This window comes from Coenobita brevimanus, chromosome 65, assembly GCF_032717465.1.
Source record: "Coenobita brevimanus isolate Jiangsu-jjx chromosome 65, ASM3271746v2, whole genome shotgun sequence".
Classification (NCBI taxonomy): Eukaryota; Metazoa; Arthropoda; class Malacostraca; order Decapoda; family Coenobitidae; genus Coenobita; species Coenobita brevimanus.
This window is the reverse complement of record NC_137018.1, coordinates 52,225,622-52,244,334: the sequence shown is the minus strand read 5'-3', so window position 1 is coordinate 52,244,334 and position 18,713 is coordinate 52,225,622. Positions and strand designations below refer to the sequence as shown.

The window sequence follows — 18,713 nt, the reverse complement described above, 5'->3', positions numbered from 1 at the left end:
CAGGGGGAGGCGCAGGACCGTGCTGTGTGGCGAAGACTGATGAAGACCTCATAAAGAGGGAAAAGATGGATAGCAAAGAAAACACCACTAAATTTGACTGTACCCTCCATTTGTCTGAGAGTATTCCCAAGTTTACATTCAAAGGTTTCTGCCGTGAATTAGAATAGGAAAAATGCTACTGGGGATTTTCTTTTGCTTATGTGCCCTTCCCCTATTCACAGCCTCCTCTTTCAACACTGAAATCCTTTCCATGAACTGAGTGTTTACCTTCATGCATTAATTAATGTTCTAATTACTGTACTTCAGGGGCGCGGTAGCACAGTGGTAGCGCGCTGGCCTTGTGATCGGGGGATTGCAAGTTCGAGCCTCGCCCGGGCTGCCGTGCCGGGAGGGGTAGCTCCCTCCTGTAACCCTAGCGGGGCTATATAGTCCGATACAGGGCTTAGGTCGGGGGAACTCCATTTCTCCCATTTTTTAATTACTGCAGTTCAGTGATTTCGAGTGTAGCAGAGTGGAGTCGGGGCTATTTCGGAAAGACCATGCAGGTTAGGAGGGGATGGTGACGTGGCTGATCCATAGGTGCTCCTTATGCTATTATTTATTACTTAACCAGCTGCCGCCCACATATAACACTAGTCCTTGTGCTGCGTTCCAGTGTTTGAGTTACGGTCTGCTCTGTCAACACTATTACTCTCATGCGAGGTAGGCGGTTGCCATGTTACGCACAAAATCATTAGGGGGAATTGAACGTCCTTTTAGATCTTGATGCGTCCAGACAATTTATTCACCTTAAGAAGAGACTTGGAACTGATGGTATATGTAGCCTTTAGTAACTTCATAAGAGATCTTTCCAAAGTCGAATGGAATGGTTAAAGTGATTTTTGAAATGAAAAAATAATAATTATGAAGGGACTTTGTGCTTTAACCATACCTGAGAGGTAAAATTATGGTTAAAAACACATTATAAAATAACACTTTGGCACGGCTATCAGTGCCCAAATTCCTGCACATAAATGTCAAAGATGTATGAGGCTAAGGTGTGAAGGGTGACACAGATGTACGAGTACAGCATGTTTACCCTAACCTGACTGAGGTTAACGAGGCCATGTGTTGCAGTTTTGTCACGACTAAAGGAGGATTAAAGTGAACAGACTCTCCCGTAACCACGGCATAACATTCAGTTTGAGGGAACAACCTTAATGCTCTTGACAAAAAAAAAAAAATCAGAAAGAAAAGTAACAAGCACAAGGAAAAATCTTATTCAATGAATGCATAACTGGCGTGTCACTTCTCATAAATCTTCTCTTTGGTTAACCAAGCCATCCTTTCGAGGTATTTGCGAGCGATTACCATTTCCGTGCCAACGGCCCCAGGTGGGCGGATTAGTGTTGAATGACGAGACAAAGATACAATCTTTATTTTGGGACAAAAGTTTAAAGTTACTGAATCGATTATCCAAGAATAATTTGTGTAATCATTATTAATTTCAATCTGCCTATAGTATATGAATTGCATTTATTGCCATACTATTACCTTTTTATCGTTACAGAAATGTGATAAAGTCTTGTCCCGTTGTCGAATACAGCCAGACGCGCGGCCAGCTGGTTGGGGGGGCGAGGGTCTGTCCTGGCACTGTTAAAACACTTGCAGTGTCACACGTCACCGGGCTCTACGTGTATTAACTTAAGTGGCAGGGGTGCTGGCAGTCTCCGGGCGCTGTGTATACACCGCCCACCCTCACACAGGTGTCAGCAGCCAGCCTGAGGTGAGGGAGGTGTTGCTTCCGTTAGCTTGATTCACGTACCTTAGGTCATCTTTGTGTCACTCGAGACAGATGTACAAAACCATGGCCACATTCACAAACAGACCCAAGGTCAATTGCCAGCCGTAACAGTGATTGGTTTTCCCAGAAAGGACGGGAAAGGGGAGTGTAGAGACTTCCTTTATTTTTATTATCACTGGAAATCGACGTGTGTGATTGAACAGGGGCTCGGTCATTGTGTTTGTGGATCTACCCAAAGCCTATAGTAACTTATAAATCCAGTTTCATTTTCCTCTGATATTTTTCTTTTGTTCTGAGGATTGCTCACTTTGACAAATAGGGCTAGTTTGTCCTAAGCTAATGAACCATATCTTCAGTTATTGTGAGCTCATCATAGGTGGTATTTAAAGTCTGTACTGTATGTGTCAGAAATGCTTTGAAATTCTGCTTATTTAAGCAAAATGTGGTATATGAAAAGATGAGGTGATGTACAGAATAACGCCAGTACCCAAACTGCTTCCAAAAATTGCTGGGAATGCTAGCTTACCCTGGCTAGGAGTTGGAGCAGAGTTGGCTAAGTGTAGAATATTTAGCTATTCACTGAGATAATGGTGGTGAGCCAGGTGATGTATTGGCCTTGTATCTTATGGCAGGGAGGTGGGTGCATAGTCCACCAGGCTTAGAAGCATAGGTTACAGAGATGAGCACCATGGCTAAGCACCAAAATAGTGTCCCTCTGTACAGCTACCCCTGCCAGTCAGGCTAGTTACTGACAAAAGTGCTTGCTTGATAAAATTTTCATTGGCCTCCCAAAAAATTAATGAAAATGGGTGTGTAGTGCATCCTTGAATTTGAGGCTTAGGGGAGCTAGGACTGTGACTGAAGAGTTGAGAGGAAGGATGGGACTTCCATGTATTGGTGTTGTGATGAGGCAGGGTAGATTGAGATGTTAGGGCCCATTGAGAGGAAGGATGGACTGGGATGTATTGGTGTTGTGATGAGGAGGGGTAGATTGAGATGTTTGGGCATACTGGGAGGATGGAGGATGACAGTTAGGTGTGGAAGGTGGGGAGTGTGAACAGTTGGGGTAGGGTTGCAAAAAGCAAACCGGAAAAGACTGGGACGAGGTCATAGAGTGTGGCCTCAGGAATAAGGGACTTAATAGGGAGCCTACCAGAAATCAAGCAGCATGGAGAGCTGCCATTAGGTGACCGAGGCTGATGCATGTAAGCATATTAGAGCCTTTATAAACGATATGATACGAAGCGGTAGTAGCTGCTAATGCAAAAACTAGACATTAATTTGATGAGACTAATGTATGAGTAAGTTCATTACTGCTAGTTGTTTTGTACATAGCAAAAATTAAGATTAAAGTTGATTCTGATAACTAGCTTTCCTTCACAGGTACAAAATTTTGCCTGGCAGTAACATTGGACTTAAACAGACTTCAGTTCAAGTGCCTGTAATGAATTGCAGTCAGTCATTGAGTTGCTTACTAGTGTACTTGGATGAAATGATGGAAAATTAATGATCTCAGAAAAGTGCATTAAGTATGGTATAGTAATCTTAGAGAACTTTTTTTTTTTATATTATTATCATCATTATTTTTATTTAGTATATAAGAAATTCCTGGATAATTTCACTGCCGATCTAACAAGGGTCACTCCTCAAACTAAATGCCAGTACCAAGTTGTGGTTGCATGAAATATGATGTGTTTAGTTATGAGGTAGGAATGAGTCTCATTGGTTACTGGTCAGATGAGCCCTCTAGTCTGATGACACTTGGCTATCAACTGAGCTGAGAGAGGTTGGAGATCTTTGTCAGGTCACTTGAATGTTGGCAGCCAGTCACTAACACATGCTCTTCTCCCTATCATAACTTTGATTTGCTTTCTTCGGTACAAGAAGAAGAGTACAGTACAAAGTTTACCTAAGTCTCTTTTGTCCTACAAAAACAAATCTTGGTTACAAAAGGAAAATTATTGTAGGTTTATGTATTTGTCGTTTGTTAGAAGGACAAGGAAAGAAGAGTGCAGAATTCCCTATACAGCACCTGTTTCCTCCTATGAAAATAAGCCTGAGTTATGACAGAATTGATTGTATGTTCGAGAATCCTGTCCTTAGTAGATCTCCCTAACACTCTCCCTCTTTACACCTGGCTAAATATAGCTGTCCAGGTGTTTTTCTGCAGATTATAATGCTGGGCACACTGTACAGTAATTCCTAATGAAGTAAGCTTAGCATATTTCCCTAAGAAATTAGTATGTACAGTAACACTCATCTTTCTGTTTAAAGTGCAGTTTCAGACCGTATACATCTTAATACCGGTATGCAATAACCACTAATCTAAGCCAGCTGTACAGTTTAAGAATTTTATGGAAATTTAATGTGCCATTAATCAGTGCCAATAGTCATTTGATGCATCATATCTTATATATCAGAGCATTTGATAGTTGTAGCTTGCTTATTATGGCTATGAAGCACTAAAATCATGTGGTGTTACATGTAGCTAGTGATTTTATCACTTACACTACTAGCTTGTTAATGTGTAGAGTATGTGATTATGATACTAATAAATACAGTATATATTTTGTTTTTGTATAGCAGCCTGAACCTTATCTTTAAGAACAAGCATTAGGAGTTGTAAACTACCCTTCTACCATTGAAGTCTCGTTCCATATATTTGTATGTAACTCAGTGAATCGCCTTAGCCGATATTTTCATTAGCTTAGGTGGCTCTCTAGCACCTCTTCTTTATTGATATACCATACTATATTTCTGCATATGGTACAGTAGGCCTACATTGAAATTCTCTTACCTTACAGTACTGGTATTTATGTAGTCTGTGCCATGATACATTCAAAATGATGAACAGAAATGCTTTATTCCCTTCTTACTCTTAACTTGGCCTAATATTGCCATCTCTCCATCTGAAACACTTAGCAGTACCAGTGGATTAACACTTGAAATTGATGCTAGTCACAAAGAAATGCAATGGAAAAGTTGTAGTGCCACAGCGTAGTCTTATTCTGCCACTGCACTATATGAAAAAAAGCTGTAAAACAACAAAAATCTGGGCCATGTTTGATAAAAGGACTATAGTATAATAATTTCTGTTAATCAGGTTATCTAACCAGAAACTTCTAAAGATGACATGCAGTTAACCGAGTCACTACAAGATTCTTGTTTAAGATGAATGAAATGATCTGGCAGTAGAAAGTAAAACATTATCATTACTGAAGGGATTACTGTAATAGATGTCCCTGTATAGTATTTTTAAGCCTTTCACTGCTAGAGTTAAACGCAGGTGGAACACATTAATGAGACACTAGGAGGAATGAAAGTAGAAGAAAAAAATGTCATTGTAGTGAAAGGATAACTGCATATATCATAATTGTCAGATTAGTTTCATGAGTAGTTGTTAACTTTATGGTTGTCCAAATTGAATAAACTTGCCACAGAGACACACACACACACACTCATCTTTCCCATGTTTTCTGGACCCTACTTCATTCCATTCTTAGGTAGGAAGAGAGATGATAATGATGAGGATGCTGTTAAATGATGATACTAACAGTACAGAAGTATTACAAGGATTTGCAGGAATTTTATTTAAAAAAAAAATAATAATCATACTGAAGGTTGTTTATTATTTCACATTCCCTTGCCTTCCAGATATATAAACTCTTCAAACCTCATAACTCAGCAATGTTCCGAGGATGTGTGGTGATGGTGGTGGTGGTGGGGGTGATGGTGGCTGGGGTTTGGGCACACACACACCACCTGCATAACCCACACAAGGAGCGGGAGGAGGATGGTACCCGCATGCCCCGAGACCATGGACACTACGTTGATGGCGAACACAACACAGAATTTGACCACGAGGCTATATTGGGTAATGGCATGATGTAGATTATTCTTTAAATAGTTGATGGTTTGATACCATTGACCATAGGAGGAACTATCATAAGAGTGGAGTGTAGTCCCGAGCTTGTTAACCACTGGGTGACCTCACAGTCATCTCCCATAGGCAGGAAACTGGGCCACAAGTAAAGAAAGTCCAAGTCGAGACTCACACATTGTTACAGATCATATACACATCTCAGATTTCATTTTTCCCAGCAGCTGCCAAGAACTGTTTGGAAGTAATTAGCTGGTTTTGTCAGCAGAGTTACTGTACACACAAGTCCATAGAAAAAAATCAGCTGTACTGTGGCCATCCTCAGTACTAGAATTTCATGAGAGGAAGCATAGCATCGTTTATTTGATATACAAGTTATACTTTCTATTGTATTTGGATAGTTTTGTTTAGGTAAAAAGATCAAAGTGGTTGGTATCAAACTTCATTACTGATAATCTTTTATACATTACCATCAGATAATATGATGCCTTCAAATAATTTCAAGATGATGGAACTGATACATATCAGTTACCAAAGAAGTAGTGTATTGAGCCCTTATGTTCAGTTAACCCCTTCACCCCGAGTGGGTTGTTATAGGTTGGAAGAGGATAGTTACCTGCATACCTGAGTGGTACTGGCTTCCTTTGGTAATTATGTGGAGTTAAAAGCCTGGTGTCATTCCTGGTTGTAATGTAGTGTAACCAAATCCACCTTCTTTAACAGGCAGCACTAAGGAGGCTGAGGAGTATGACCAGCTGCCTGCTAGTGAGGCCAAGAGGCGGCTGGAGATACTGTTGCTCAAGATGGACCGCAACAATGATAAGAATATTGATCGCACAGAGCTGCAGATGTGGATACTACGTTCATTCAGGTAGGCTCTGTGCTTATTCAGATCACTGCATCTATGAGTACTGTGCTACTTCGAGTATGCTGTGTGTTTATTAGTTTCTTTTCAGTTCTTATGTTGCTTGGTGGTGTACTGGTTACAACACCCCATTTGAAGAGGTGATCTTCCCCAGGTTTGAGCCCAAGAGTTGACTGGATGCTTTTTGATCAAGTAGGTATTCCACACGCAAAGGAAGTAGGCCAGTCATCTACCCATAAATGCACTAGACTGCAGCTCAAAATGGACCACAATAATGACAATCTTGAGCACGCAGAGTTGCACATCTGGGTGCTGCTCACATCAGGTTGGGTCTGCTTTTGTAAGAGGTCCTCCCAAGGCTGATGGCATCTAGTCATTCTCATTTTTTTTCCCCTTCCAACTAGGGGCAAGGTAGGATCCAGAAAAAGGAAGAGGAAGAGAAGTATGTGAGGGAGGCAGTCAGATTTGTTTTATGAGAGAGAAAGTGAGCTGTCAACAACATACCCACTGAAATGGGTTTAAACAGTTACACTGAAAACTGGTTTTCCTATTTCTGGAACATCCCAGCCCATTAAAATAGTTGAAAAATGGCCTCTTTGTTGTAATGGTGATGATGATACTGCTGTGCTTTTCCCTGTACAGGATGCTATCTGAGGAGGAGAGTGCTGAGAGGATGGATGAGGTTGACGAAGACGAGGATGGTTATGTGACATGGGCTGAGTACATCGCTGAGACCTATGGCATTTCAGACCCCAGTGATATGACCATGCTGGATGCAGAGGACAAGCAAGAGGAGCAACGGGTTTGTGTCTCAGTTTACACCCAAAGTTTATATAAATTTTTTCTCATGTTTGTATGACTGGGATTTTTATTAGTATAGCATAAAGAAGGAATGAATACAACTGTGGAAGTACACTCTTCATTCACAAATATTTGTTCTAAAAAAATATTTAATCTGGAATTACACTCATTGCGCAGTGACTGAGGGTGATCATTGTTGACTCTGTATAGTACTGCCTACTTCTTTCTTCCCCTTTATCATTAATTTTCTTTGTCAGCCCTCCATTCTTCCTATATCTCCCATCTTTCTTATAATTTTTTATATCTCTCCTTTCCACTGCAGTTGCTCTACACTGAGTGTCAAGCTTAATGGTTTCCTATAACCCAGGAAACTATTTTCAGTACTAGATGGTAACCATATGAAGTAATGGAGTGATTTGGAGCCTGCTATGGTGCCCCTGTTAATTGGGTAGAGAGATGCAAATATGACATCCATCTAGGAACCAAATCTCCACACTTTCCTGTGCCTCACTGTGACGAGGTGCTCTCCACCACAAGGGAACATTGGTTTACTGCATGGTACATCCCAGGAGAGGCAGTTGCTTGCCTGTGGTTAATGAATCTGCTCTGCCAGACAGACCGGGATTGCTGAACAACAAGAGTAACTCTCATTGTTAAACCATTGACCACCCAAATGTGGAAAATTTTTGGATAGGGTACACATGTGTCTCCCCTTTCTTTATATTGGACACTTGTATTAAATGGGTTACTCAGTAAGGGTTAGAAAAATGTTGGCCATACATTATCCTCGGTGATGTAGATGCTTGAGGTTAGGCTAACAGCCTAGAACATGCACAGCCCCCAGTACAGATGAGTCATGTGTAACTTTTTGCATGCAGCTGGTATTATACTGTAATTTGGGGAGAGCTGGCAAATCGGTTGTATAGGTAGCTTATGAAATGTATCAGGTATTTTTTCTGTAATATCAGTTTCAGAGCAAAAGGGAATGTCAAAACTATTGAGGAACTAGAAGCTATCTCATGATGGGATCTCACCATCCATGTAGCCGGAAAGTTTTTTCGGCACATAATTTTGCTTCTCCACTTCTGATGTGATGCAAATTCAGGGTGTAAAAAACACAAACAAAGCCAGCCAGCCAGCCAACCTCACAACTGAAAACATCACCACTCTGCTTACTTCGCAACACAAGAAGTAAGCGAGTAGAGTGGTGATGTTTTCAGTTGTGAGGTTGGCTGGCTAGCTTTGTTTGTGTGTGAGTAAACAAGACATCTCATGAACAACTTAAGCTATCAACATGAAACTTTCAGGGCATCAAGATATGGCCAAAATCTTGGACGAGTTTGAAAATGGGCATGTGGGGTCAAGGTCATTAAAGGTCAACTAGTTGGCCTTTGGCAGCCATTTTGGTGACCTTGACCTTCACCCAGAGTGCCCATCTTCAGACTTGTCCAAGATTTGGCCATATCTTGATACCCTGAAAATTTCATGTTGATAGCTTAAGCCATTCATGAGATATATTGTTTACCCACACACAGACAAAGCCAGCCAGCCAACCTCACAACTGAAAACATTATCACTCAGTGTGCTTTGCAACACGGGTGGTAATCATTTGTTGTGAAAAGGTTAGAAACAGTTAGTATTAATGCCATCACAACCAGTTTTCTCCCTTTAAGCTGAATAAAATGATCTGAATGTAGCAAGGATAATGTATAAAATATCATTTGCAGATGAGAAGTTGGTAATTTTCCCTCAAACATTACAGCTGCTGAAGGAGGATCGCCAGCTTTTCAATGCAGCCGACCAGAATATTGATGGTCGGCTGGATGAAAAGGAGTTCCTGGCCTTCACCCACCCTGAGGAGCACCCAGACATGCTGCCCATCATCCTCCAGCAGACACTTGATGAGAAGGACACAAACAAGGATGGCACCATTGACTTTCAGGAGTATATTGGAGACAAAGGTAAGCTGAGCAGATAAATTAAGTGAGGATATAGCTACAAGGCATTACAAGGACAAGTAGTACCTTGAAAGATCTCACAACTCATACCCTAGATGACGTATAGTCTAGGAAGCAAGGATATAGGAAAACGATTAGCTCTCCCACTGTCATGTTTTTCTTTTGCTTTCTGGGCCTACCTCACCTCATCCTTACAGTATGTAGGAAAAAGAGTTCGGGGTGATGATGAGAAAATGGTAGAATTAGGGTAGATGTGGGATGGTGAGAATGTAGTTGGTTAAATGAAGTTAGACATACAGTAGGAAAATAGTTGGTTGAATTATGTTAAATATGGATGGTATTGTGTATCGTATTTACTTTTCTGCTACTTCCATATGTCTGTTACCCAGATTTATAACCACAGCCCAGCTACAACAGTGCCTTGAAAACTGCAGCGTTTGAGGGATACACACATTTGCCCAAATTCTTGTTAGTTTAAGAGGTTTGGTAGCATCTGGGTGATTTTTCCTGAATATTACACTTCAGTATTCTCTCCTGCTGTTTACAACCTTTTAATGTCAACATAAATTACATAAATACCCAGTAACGTACAAGAAAATAGGAATGTGTTATACTGTATATAGAAATAATCTGGTAAGTAAGAGGTGCCAGGGAGCCATCTTGACCAAAGAGATTATGACTACTTATGTTTTATAATGTCAATTAGTGCCATATTTTCATCAGTTTAGGAGGCTTCTTAGCACCTCTTCCTTACCATTTTTTTCTTCATATGGTGATGTTGATATTCTCCTTTACTGTATGTTATTTTTACAGTCTGTGATGATATTTAGTAGTATAGTACCGTAGTTGCAACCCCAGGCTCATTTGAACACGAACCCAGTGGACTGCAGGGCAAAGCTGCTGTTCTTCAGTCTACAGTCCTCCAGTCAGGGAATATAGAGGAGTTTGAGGGATGTTTGTATAACCAGTGAGCTCCACCACCACACAAAAAAATAATAATAATTATAAGAAAAAAAAAAAATAATAATAATAAAAAAAAAAATAAGGTAAATGTATCAGTGCCACCAAATGATGGCATCCCTCTCCAGCACCATGTGGTTATTTGAAAAACGTAAATGACATACAAGACATTATGGTAGGAAGGTGTATTATGCAGAATAAATCACTAAGGCAGTACTGCTACAAAACCAAATCTGACAAGACTATGAGTCTTGGTATGGTATTTGTGAACATTCTGTTCTCAGTTCTGTACCACTGAGAGAGGTAAATTAATAACACTTTCAATATGATGGTGTATTTTATACCTTATTCCAGCTACTTCATGATACATTTTATTCACCTTGGGATAGCTGCTTTGAACTGGAGTTTAATATAGTCTTTATTAAGTCCTACTGGGGTTTGTTAACTCTTTTACTGCTTGGGAGCTGTCTCTAAGGTGAGTAATATAGTCTGGGAGTAGTAGGAGTAAACTAAAGGAAAATACTGGTAAGTCACTGGATTGAAATGTTTTATGTTCACAAAAGTACATACAAGTCACATGCTAGTATTGTGAAGGATAGGAGGTTCATAGAGTTGATGGAGAGGAAGTGTTAGCTTTACAAAGATGAACATTTAGTTCCTTGATATGAGTGGATTTCAGGTGCTTGAATGGCAGATGAATGAGTGTGTGGCCTACTTCTCTGGGTGTGTTGTTTGTCAGTTCTTCTTCTTAAGTGCTTTCTCTGCCTCACCAAATACCTCGATGGGAAAAATAAGGCAGGATAACAGTGATATTTCTGTTTACAGTGAAATAAAGGCGGTAGATAAATTTACAGCCAAATTTCAGAAGTGGAGGTAGAGGAGGAGGAGAAAGAGGACCCATTGGCACGAAGGAATCATATACGGAAATATCAGCAAAGGTTTGCCAAAATGGACACAAACAAATCAGGAAAACTGGAAGGAGCTGAATTGCGTCTTTTGGCAGGCGGCCAGATGTAAGCTTATTGTTGGGTGTTGGATATGAAGTGTGTTTGTGTGTGTGTGTGTGTGTATCTGGGGATGGTCTTGTTTGAGGAGGTTAATGGTCGTATTTTGGTCGGCAAGGGAGATTTTGAAATGTCTCTTCCATAGCAGTTTATCATCCTCCTTGCAGTTTGCATTCTCTTGTATGTTATATATAATACTGAAACAGTTTGGATAAGTAACAGACAAGAGGAAAAGGTATAATATGGAAAATTAATCTCTAAGAGGCCATATGAAAATGCCAAGGCCAGCTTAAAATGTGGCCCTGAATCATATGTTGTATTTGTGTAATGACGAGTTTTGGGTGCATTTAGCCTCAGTAAGGCGGTTCACTGCAAGGACTGGGATGGTGTGAATGTAGAAGGGATAAATTGAGAGTTTGTGTCCCTGTTTCTGTGTAAGAATCTCTTGTGTGTGCTTTAAAGATGAATCATATTTGTGCATCAGACCTTTTGCTGGAAGCTGGAGTTTTAAATGATGTGTTGTGTACCATTTCCTTGGGTGTGATGGTAAGTGTTACTGATGATAAACCAAAATTCAACTAAAGACTGTGAATGTTGAGGAAGTTTAAACATAAAATTGTGTTGGCTGAGATGGTGTGGAATGTTGGTAAAATAGTGAATGGGTTTTATAAGTGGTATTTAATGACTCGACGCTGATGACATATTCTATTGGGCGATTCTTGCTACCTCCAGATAATTTAGGGATATATTTTGTAGTGAAGGGTTCAGTGAAAGCTATGTCTATCTCCAGTTCAAAATTTCTTGCCTAAACTGAATAAAATAATCTGGAAGTAGGAAGACTGTGCTAAGGAAAAAAAGTCATCACATTCAAAGGGTTAATGGAAACTTTTGTGGACTCGCATTTGTTTGATGGTAAGAGGTTCCTGTTTGATTTCTTTTTAAAATCAGTTACTTAAAGAGTTGTGTAAATACAGGAGTGTTTACCTGATTAATATTCACTTAAACATCCTCTTAAATCATGCACACTATTCAGATTTATTTCATGTGGCATAAATTGTGCACAGTATAATAATTGTGTGTTTAAATAACTAGATAAATTTGCATGCAGTTTTAAACTTTTTACTTGTTTCATATATTATTTATTTTATTATTGATTTATTTAATATTTCAGTTTCCATCACAAGTACAAATTTTAGCTACAGAACATAAGAGTAATAGTGTTAGGTGTTTCATGATCATCATCTGGACCTCCTTTCCCACCCTAGGGCAGGGTGAGGAGTAGCAATGTCCAGACAGCCCAAATTTGCCCAATCCAATGGGCCACGCTTCCATTCATTCATCATTCAGGCCCCCAGAGTCCTGGCTCTTTCGGATATGCCACAAACATTCACCATGTTCTGTAGCTTCACTTCTTGAGTGTGGTTTTGAGGTGGTCCATGCAGTAGCGTTGAATCCAGTAAGTTTAAGTTCGCCAGCTTTTTTTTTTTTTTTTCCATGATATTCAGTTTGGGAAAAGACCTTAGTAGTAAAGGGAGCGTGAATACTGTATTTACTCCACAGGTTTAAAAAAAGGATGGAAATAACAGACATTAAATTTAAAAAGTTGTCATTACTAAAAGGGTTAAAGCTAACAGGGTAATGGTTTTTGTATAGAGCATTTCAAACATATACAGGGAGTGCCAGGAAGTGTATAAGAATCTTCAGGAGGATATTCTTGGACAAATTTTGTTATAAATGCTATATCAACATGGGACCAAGTCTCAGACATTATGGAACTACAATTATTAATGAAGAAAAACATTGGTCACAAGTAGGTAAATAGTTAGTCCCAGCTGAGACTCACAAATTGTTACAAATCTTCTACACTGTAATTTATTTCTTCTCATTAGTTTCAAACAAGGGTTAAGTGTCAGTTAGATGGTTTGAGCACATGGTTTAGCTTTAAGCCCATAGAAGACATCAGCTGTACTGTGATGAATCCCAGTACATGAATTCTTCAGGAGGGAGGATGACATAATTTGTATTTATGTATGTTATGGCAAAAATGGTCTTCATTGTAATTCTTCCTTAAGATCCAATCATCATGGCTCCATAGTGACTGATAATTGTATTCATGCTCATTCAGATTAGTCCAAGAATAACCTAAGATATCTACATTTTCAAGGACACCCTGTATATGTAGGTTAGCTCTAAAGCACTTAGTGGAGAGAACTGTCAGTGAGAACCCAGCACATTACAGGGGACCACAGGGAGGTAGACAGTCCATCACAACGTAAGCTTATGATGGACAGGTTCCAAACGTATGATTTGAACAAAGATGGAGTGTTGGACTTTTGCAGAGGCCCAGAAACTTTTCTCACCAAATAACTTGTAAGCTACATTATTGTGATTTACCCTCACTGGCTAGTTGTTTGGCTGCACACATGGGAATTGTACAAACACACACACACACACACGAGTTTAAAGTTAAATTCGACTTATTGAGAAACAGCGACGGAAACCCACGAGCATAGTACATTCTGTGTATATCACAATTAGGTATATTCTTAAATATTTGGAACGACTTAGACAAAGAGGTGGTGCATGAGAAAAACATTCATGTGTGTAAAGGTAGACTTGATAAATGTGGATATGGAGACAGGACAACACGAGCATTGCTCAATTCCTGTATACTACAAATAGGTAAATACAAATAGGTAAATACACACACACACACAATACATACATACATACATTTGGGTTTAATCATGGTTAGTTGTAGGTTGATGATATTATTGCACTTATGGAGTTTTGTACATGCACAGGTATACATTCCCAACATACTGACTCTTGGGTTTACACAGGTTTGTATAATGACTAGTCAGTGTTGTATCAGGAAAGCATAAGCGACCTGGGAATAAAATATGTATACTTAACCCTGTTATTCCTCTGTTGTAGTTATCTAGGAAGACTGATGAGTAGAAAATATCAACCCATTTGATCTGGCGATGTGTTTTTCATTTTTTTTTTTTTTTTTTTTTTTTTTTCATTTTTTTTTTTTTTTTTTGAGCTTAGGGAAGATTTTTTTTGCTATAGTGGTTAAATGTAGTCTTCATTAAACCCCCCACATACCAGAAGGTTCCCTTAAACCAAATCGAATCATCTGTAAGTAACAAGAATAAAGTGAAAAATACCTCACCAGTGTCATTGGGTTACTAACTGGTAAACACTTTCAGTTGTTGGTTTATAACTCTTATGTTGGGTTTAATTTCTGTTTATAATAATAGCACTACCAATTTCATTTGATGCACTGGTGGCAAGGGTAATTATGGTGTGGTATTTTTGTTCCTCATACAGTACGTCTTGTTTTCCATGCAATTGAGATTTCTGGCCTTGACTGTTGCTACACTTTGGGGCCTTCCAGGGCCCCCAAAAGAGTAGCACAGCTGAAGTTTGGCTGTTGCTGTTTTTGTATATCACACAGAGAAGTTCAGTCCTTCATGTACTAAATTATTGATTACTCTACAGGTGCCTTAAATCTGAGGTAAAAGAAAGCATGTGCTGTAAGATTTAAGAGTGCTAATTCATGAGCACAGTATTTTGGACTGTTGGTGGAGAGTTGTAAAATGGATGGTACCGTAGTACAATACATACAGTAAGACCAATTTATTCAGTCCTTACAATTGGCCTCTTGTTAACTCATCCACCTTCGTTTTCTAGTTCTGAAATATATGGTCAGGGACAAAAGTTTGCCTACTGTTCCACTGTTAGGCATGGTTATTACATTCCTCTCTGGTGTGTTAGTGCAGACTAACAGCCATGATGGAGAAGAGTTTAGGACGAAATAGAATGGTCTTACTGTACTGTGTTTGGTTTGTGTGAGTTTTTTCATCTTGTTTGTGCTAGTTGTGTGATTGGTAATGGTGAAGATGGTGTTGGCAGGACAGGAGAAGGACCGTGAGTGGCTGGTGACAGAGAAGGACAAGTTCGACCACGAGCATGACAAGGACTCAAATGGGTACCTGGACCGCGACGAAATCCTGTCCTGGGTTGTCCCCACCAATGAGTATGAGATTCTTTACCATTCTGCCTCCCTTGTTACAGGATCATGTCCCCTGTTGTTATGCTGTAGTGTAGTAGTTTATGATTAGTTGTCCTGTTTTTCTTTCAGTTTGTGGTTTTCTTTTGCAATATGCTGCTATTGACCGTAGCAGTTAATGCAGCAGATAATTTATATGGCATACTAACCAGCTGTCTCCAGTATTGCTTGTCCTTCATTGGAATGCTTCTTAGTTTACTCTCTTTGCTTATTTCATCAGTTCATGTAAGTGCTCATTTGTGTTGTATGTGCAGTATTGATATTTGATATGGGTACAGTACATAAACTTTGTAGCTCTGTTATATATTCCCAATATCTACATATTTCCTATCACCCTAACATGAGTAGAACTGTATATTTTTCAGTTTTTGTATAATACTTCTGCTTTCACCCCAAAACATTATTTTTGTTTGAGCATGATGAGACTTCTTGATTGCATATGATTCAGCTGTTTTCTTTCTGTTCTTCATTCATAGACCTACACGAGCATGACGGCTTCTTATCTGCCTTGAGATTTACAGAATAATAATCTTTGATTGCATAGTCTAAGTTTCCTCATTAATTCATGTTTGCAGCATATATTTCACTGGTTATGAAATGATGTTACAGTGTATCATTGGCCTGCGCCTTTAGTGCAAGGTGATTTTAAAAATCAACTTCAGTCACATTTACCAAGTAGCCAAGATCATACATTGCTCAAGATGAAACAGTTTTAAAGTTTTCCCTCAGTTTTCTCTAATATCTTTGCCCATCAGTGGTAGCCAGTGTGTAATGGTAGTTTGTCATTGTAAATAAGCTGAGATCTCACTTTCTTGAGTTAATCCGTGGAAGAAACTTATTAGTACAGTGCTCGTTGTTAAATGTTTGAAACAGACTTAGAAATGATGAAGTCAGTTTGCAATATGAAATTTTGAATGTGATTTTTTAATTGAGTAAAGGTTTTTGTCACCTGTAGAATAATGAAAGTTATGAATGAAAATCCAGCCAGTAGGCATGGCTCACTGCAGTTTAGTGCTTTAATCCATTCATTTGGATGAGTCCCTCCTGAGTTGACAAAAGTGCCTGGCAGTAACAAAAATTAATTTACAAAAATTTGACAGTGAGGGAGGTTTTGGAGACTTTAATTCCTTCGCTATAATTCATCTCTGGGAAGGGGGGGAATCCTCGTTATAGCCAAAAAGAAAAAAATGAAAGGGCTCATCTCAGATATATTGTATCTTGTCCTCACATCTTGCTTATTTCTTCAGGAATGTGGCAGAGGCATTGTTTTAACCCTCTCAGACTGATTAGGTATTATTTTAAATTTTGTCATCTTCATAGGATACTGTTGAATTAGGAGAGACTTTTTAAAACTGGAGTAAAACTTTCATAGACTCGTGCACTACCAGACATCTCCCATAAACTGGAAGTGTAAGCAATAAAAATAGGTAAAGTTGGTGAAGGGGTTAATCCAAGAATATAGTCCATTCATAATTATACCTACTCTCAGCCATGACTCACACCTTCCACACCTGCCCTTACTTCCTCACTCTTACTCTGTTACCTGTAACTGTAATTTTGATTTTGAATGGACTGTAGTTACAGATTATGGAGTTAGAATGATGGAATATGGGGAGGAATGAGAGAGTGAGAGTTGTTGCCAGGTGTAAGGCAAAACTGGAATTGGTTATAAATGTAGCTGACCTGTTGTTACCCTATGTTTGTTTCCACAGGTTCATAGTGGAGGGCAAGGTATAAATTAAAGTAAGACGACATTGTACGACAGCGAATGGGTTAAGTCCTGACAAAATGTATATAACTCTTCATTTCCCCTTGTCTCTCTTTCTAGGGATATACCAGAGACTAAGTGTATATGACTCATTGTTACCCATTTTCTGTCTCCCCAGGGATGTAGTAGACTAAATGTACCTAACCCATCATTACCTCTCATCTGTCTTCATAGGGACATAGCGGAGGATGAGGTAGACCACTTGTTTGCTGCTGCTGACGATGATGGTGATGGACTGCTGTCATTCCTGGAGGTGTTGGATCACCATGACGTCTTCGTTGGCTCGGAGGCGACAGACTACGGTGACCACCTCCACAACCTGGACCGCTTCGATGACGAGTTGTGAGCCACCTGGGACCAGGTGTGAGGGTTTCAGGTCACGTATTACAGTAATTCCTCAGTATAAGTTGGAAAGAGTAAAAATATAGTTAAAAATAATTATTAACCCCTTCACTATGAGATGTCTTTACAAGCATGAATAATGTCATGCCTTGTAGTGCAGTTGTTAAGGCACTGGGTTCGTGAATGAAGAGGTCTGGATTCAAGTCTGCCTTTGGCTGTGCTGCTGTTGTAGGATGAGGTGGGATCTCCATGTCAAATGTAGCTCAAGGCATGCCAGGCAACATACCCACAAGAGTTCAAAGCTCAAGATTAAGAAGCCAGTCTCCTTTTGTCTGTGCTTCCCGAGGCTTTGTAGTGGATCATTGTGCTTCATGAGCTACCAGTTGAAGAAAATATAAGAGTAACAATGTGGAGCACTGTACAAACCCCAGCTTGGAGAACCCATGCAGGTAGACCAAGGAGACCACTGGGTGAAGACCTGAAGAGGAAATTCAGAGTTAGGGAACCCCAGACTTAATCAGAATAATGCAGGGAATTAGGTAGCTCGGAAACAGCCATCAACTAATAAAAGCTGACCTCTACAAGCGCTGAACACTGCCATTAAAAATATACGTTTACAATGCATGTAAAGATACCGTACTGAAGGAATTAAATAGATGGAACTTGTATGGAGATTATTCATACAATTACCTGTAAAACTGTAAATGGAAATACATATATTGGAGGGTTGAATTAATTGTATTAGAATATAATTTTCTAATTCATTAGGGACTTTCTAACAGAAGGAATGAATAGAAGTGGCTTATACTGAGGAATTATTGTAGACATAGTGTAACATCATTATTTGAAAAGTTGCACGGCTTCACCATGACCTCTTCTGGATTTTTGTATTTCGTTAGGGGAAAAAAAAAAAACTAGGCATTATGAGGTACAGTATTGCAGTGATGTTGATTCCCAGTCTGTTTAAGAATCTCATCCTTTGGCAATTTCTCTGGAGGGGTTGGTTTGTATATTTACAGATACTGTGTAAGTGATGGTTGTCCTGAAGTTAATTACTTTAATTATATATGAGATATTCACAAATTTCATTTAGTTTCAGATCATGTATACTGTAAAAAAAATGTAAATACAGAGCGCCAACAAGCATTATAGGTTCTGCATACACTTCTGCCCAGCATTTCTCACTACCATGTATCTCTGAATCTTGGTGATGTCCTTTTTAGTTTACTCTTGCTGCTGCCTTCATTATTTTATTCAGTTAAGGAAATGTCTCT

The 18,713-nt window shown here is 39.3% G+C and overlaps 1 protein-coding gene across 2 annotated transcripts; it reads left to right on the top strand.

Annotated features, from left to right (window-relative positions):
• The first annotated feature begins 1,600 nt into the window (after positions 1-1,600).
• Positions 1,601-18,245, top strand: LOC145405107 (reticulocalbin-2). 2 transcript variants are annotated; one of them, XM_080276625.1, is made up of 7 exons: positions 1,601-1,765; positions 5,469-5,657; positions 6,387-6,534; positions 7,171-7,330; positions 9,092-9,290; positions 15,173-15,296; positions 17,272-18,245. In XM_080276625.1, the coding sequence occupies exons 2-7, from the start codon at positions 5,471-5,473 to the stop codon at positions 17,441-17,443; spliced, it is 990 nt and encodes a 329-aa protein (XP_080132751.1). In that variant the 5' UTR covers positions 1,601-1,765; positions 5,469-5,470; the 3' UTR covers positions 17,444-18,245. The 2 variants fall into 2 exon arrangements, with proteins under 2 accessions (XP_080132751.1, XP_080132750.1); XM_080276624.1 differs by having other exon boundaries at positions 5,438-5,657.
• Positions 18,246-18,713: the final 468 nt, after the last annotated feature.

Bases quoted from the DNA above. Each gene is read 5' to 3' on its own strand.
- LOC145405107 (XM_080276625.1), top strand. From the start codon at position 5,471: ATGTTCCGAGGATGTGTGGTGATGGTGGTGGTGGTGGGGGTGATGGTG. The intron at 5,658-6,386 runs GTAATGGCATGA...CTTCTTTAACAG, and splicing joins TGACCACGAGGCTATATTGG to GCAGCACTAAGGAGGCTGAG. The intron at 7,331-9,091 runs GTTTGTGTCTCA...CAAACATTACAG, and splicing joins ACAAGCAAGAGGAGCAACGG to CTGCTGAAGGAGGATCGCCA.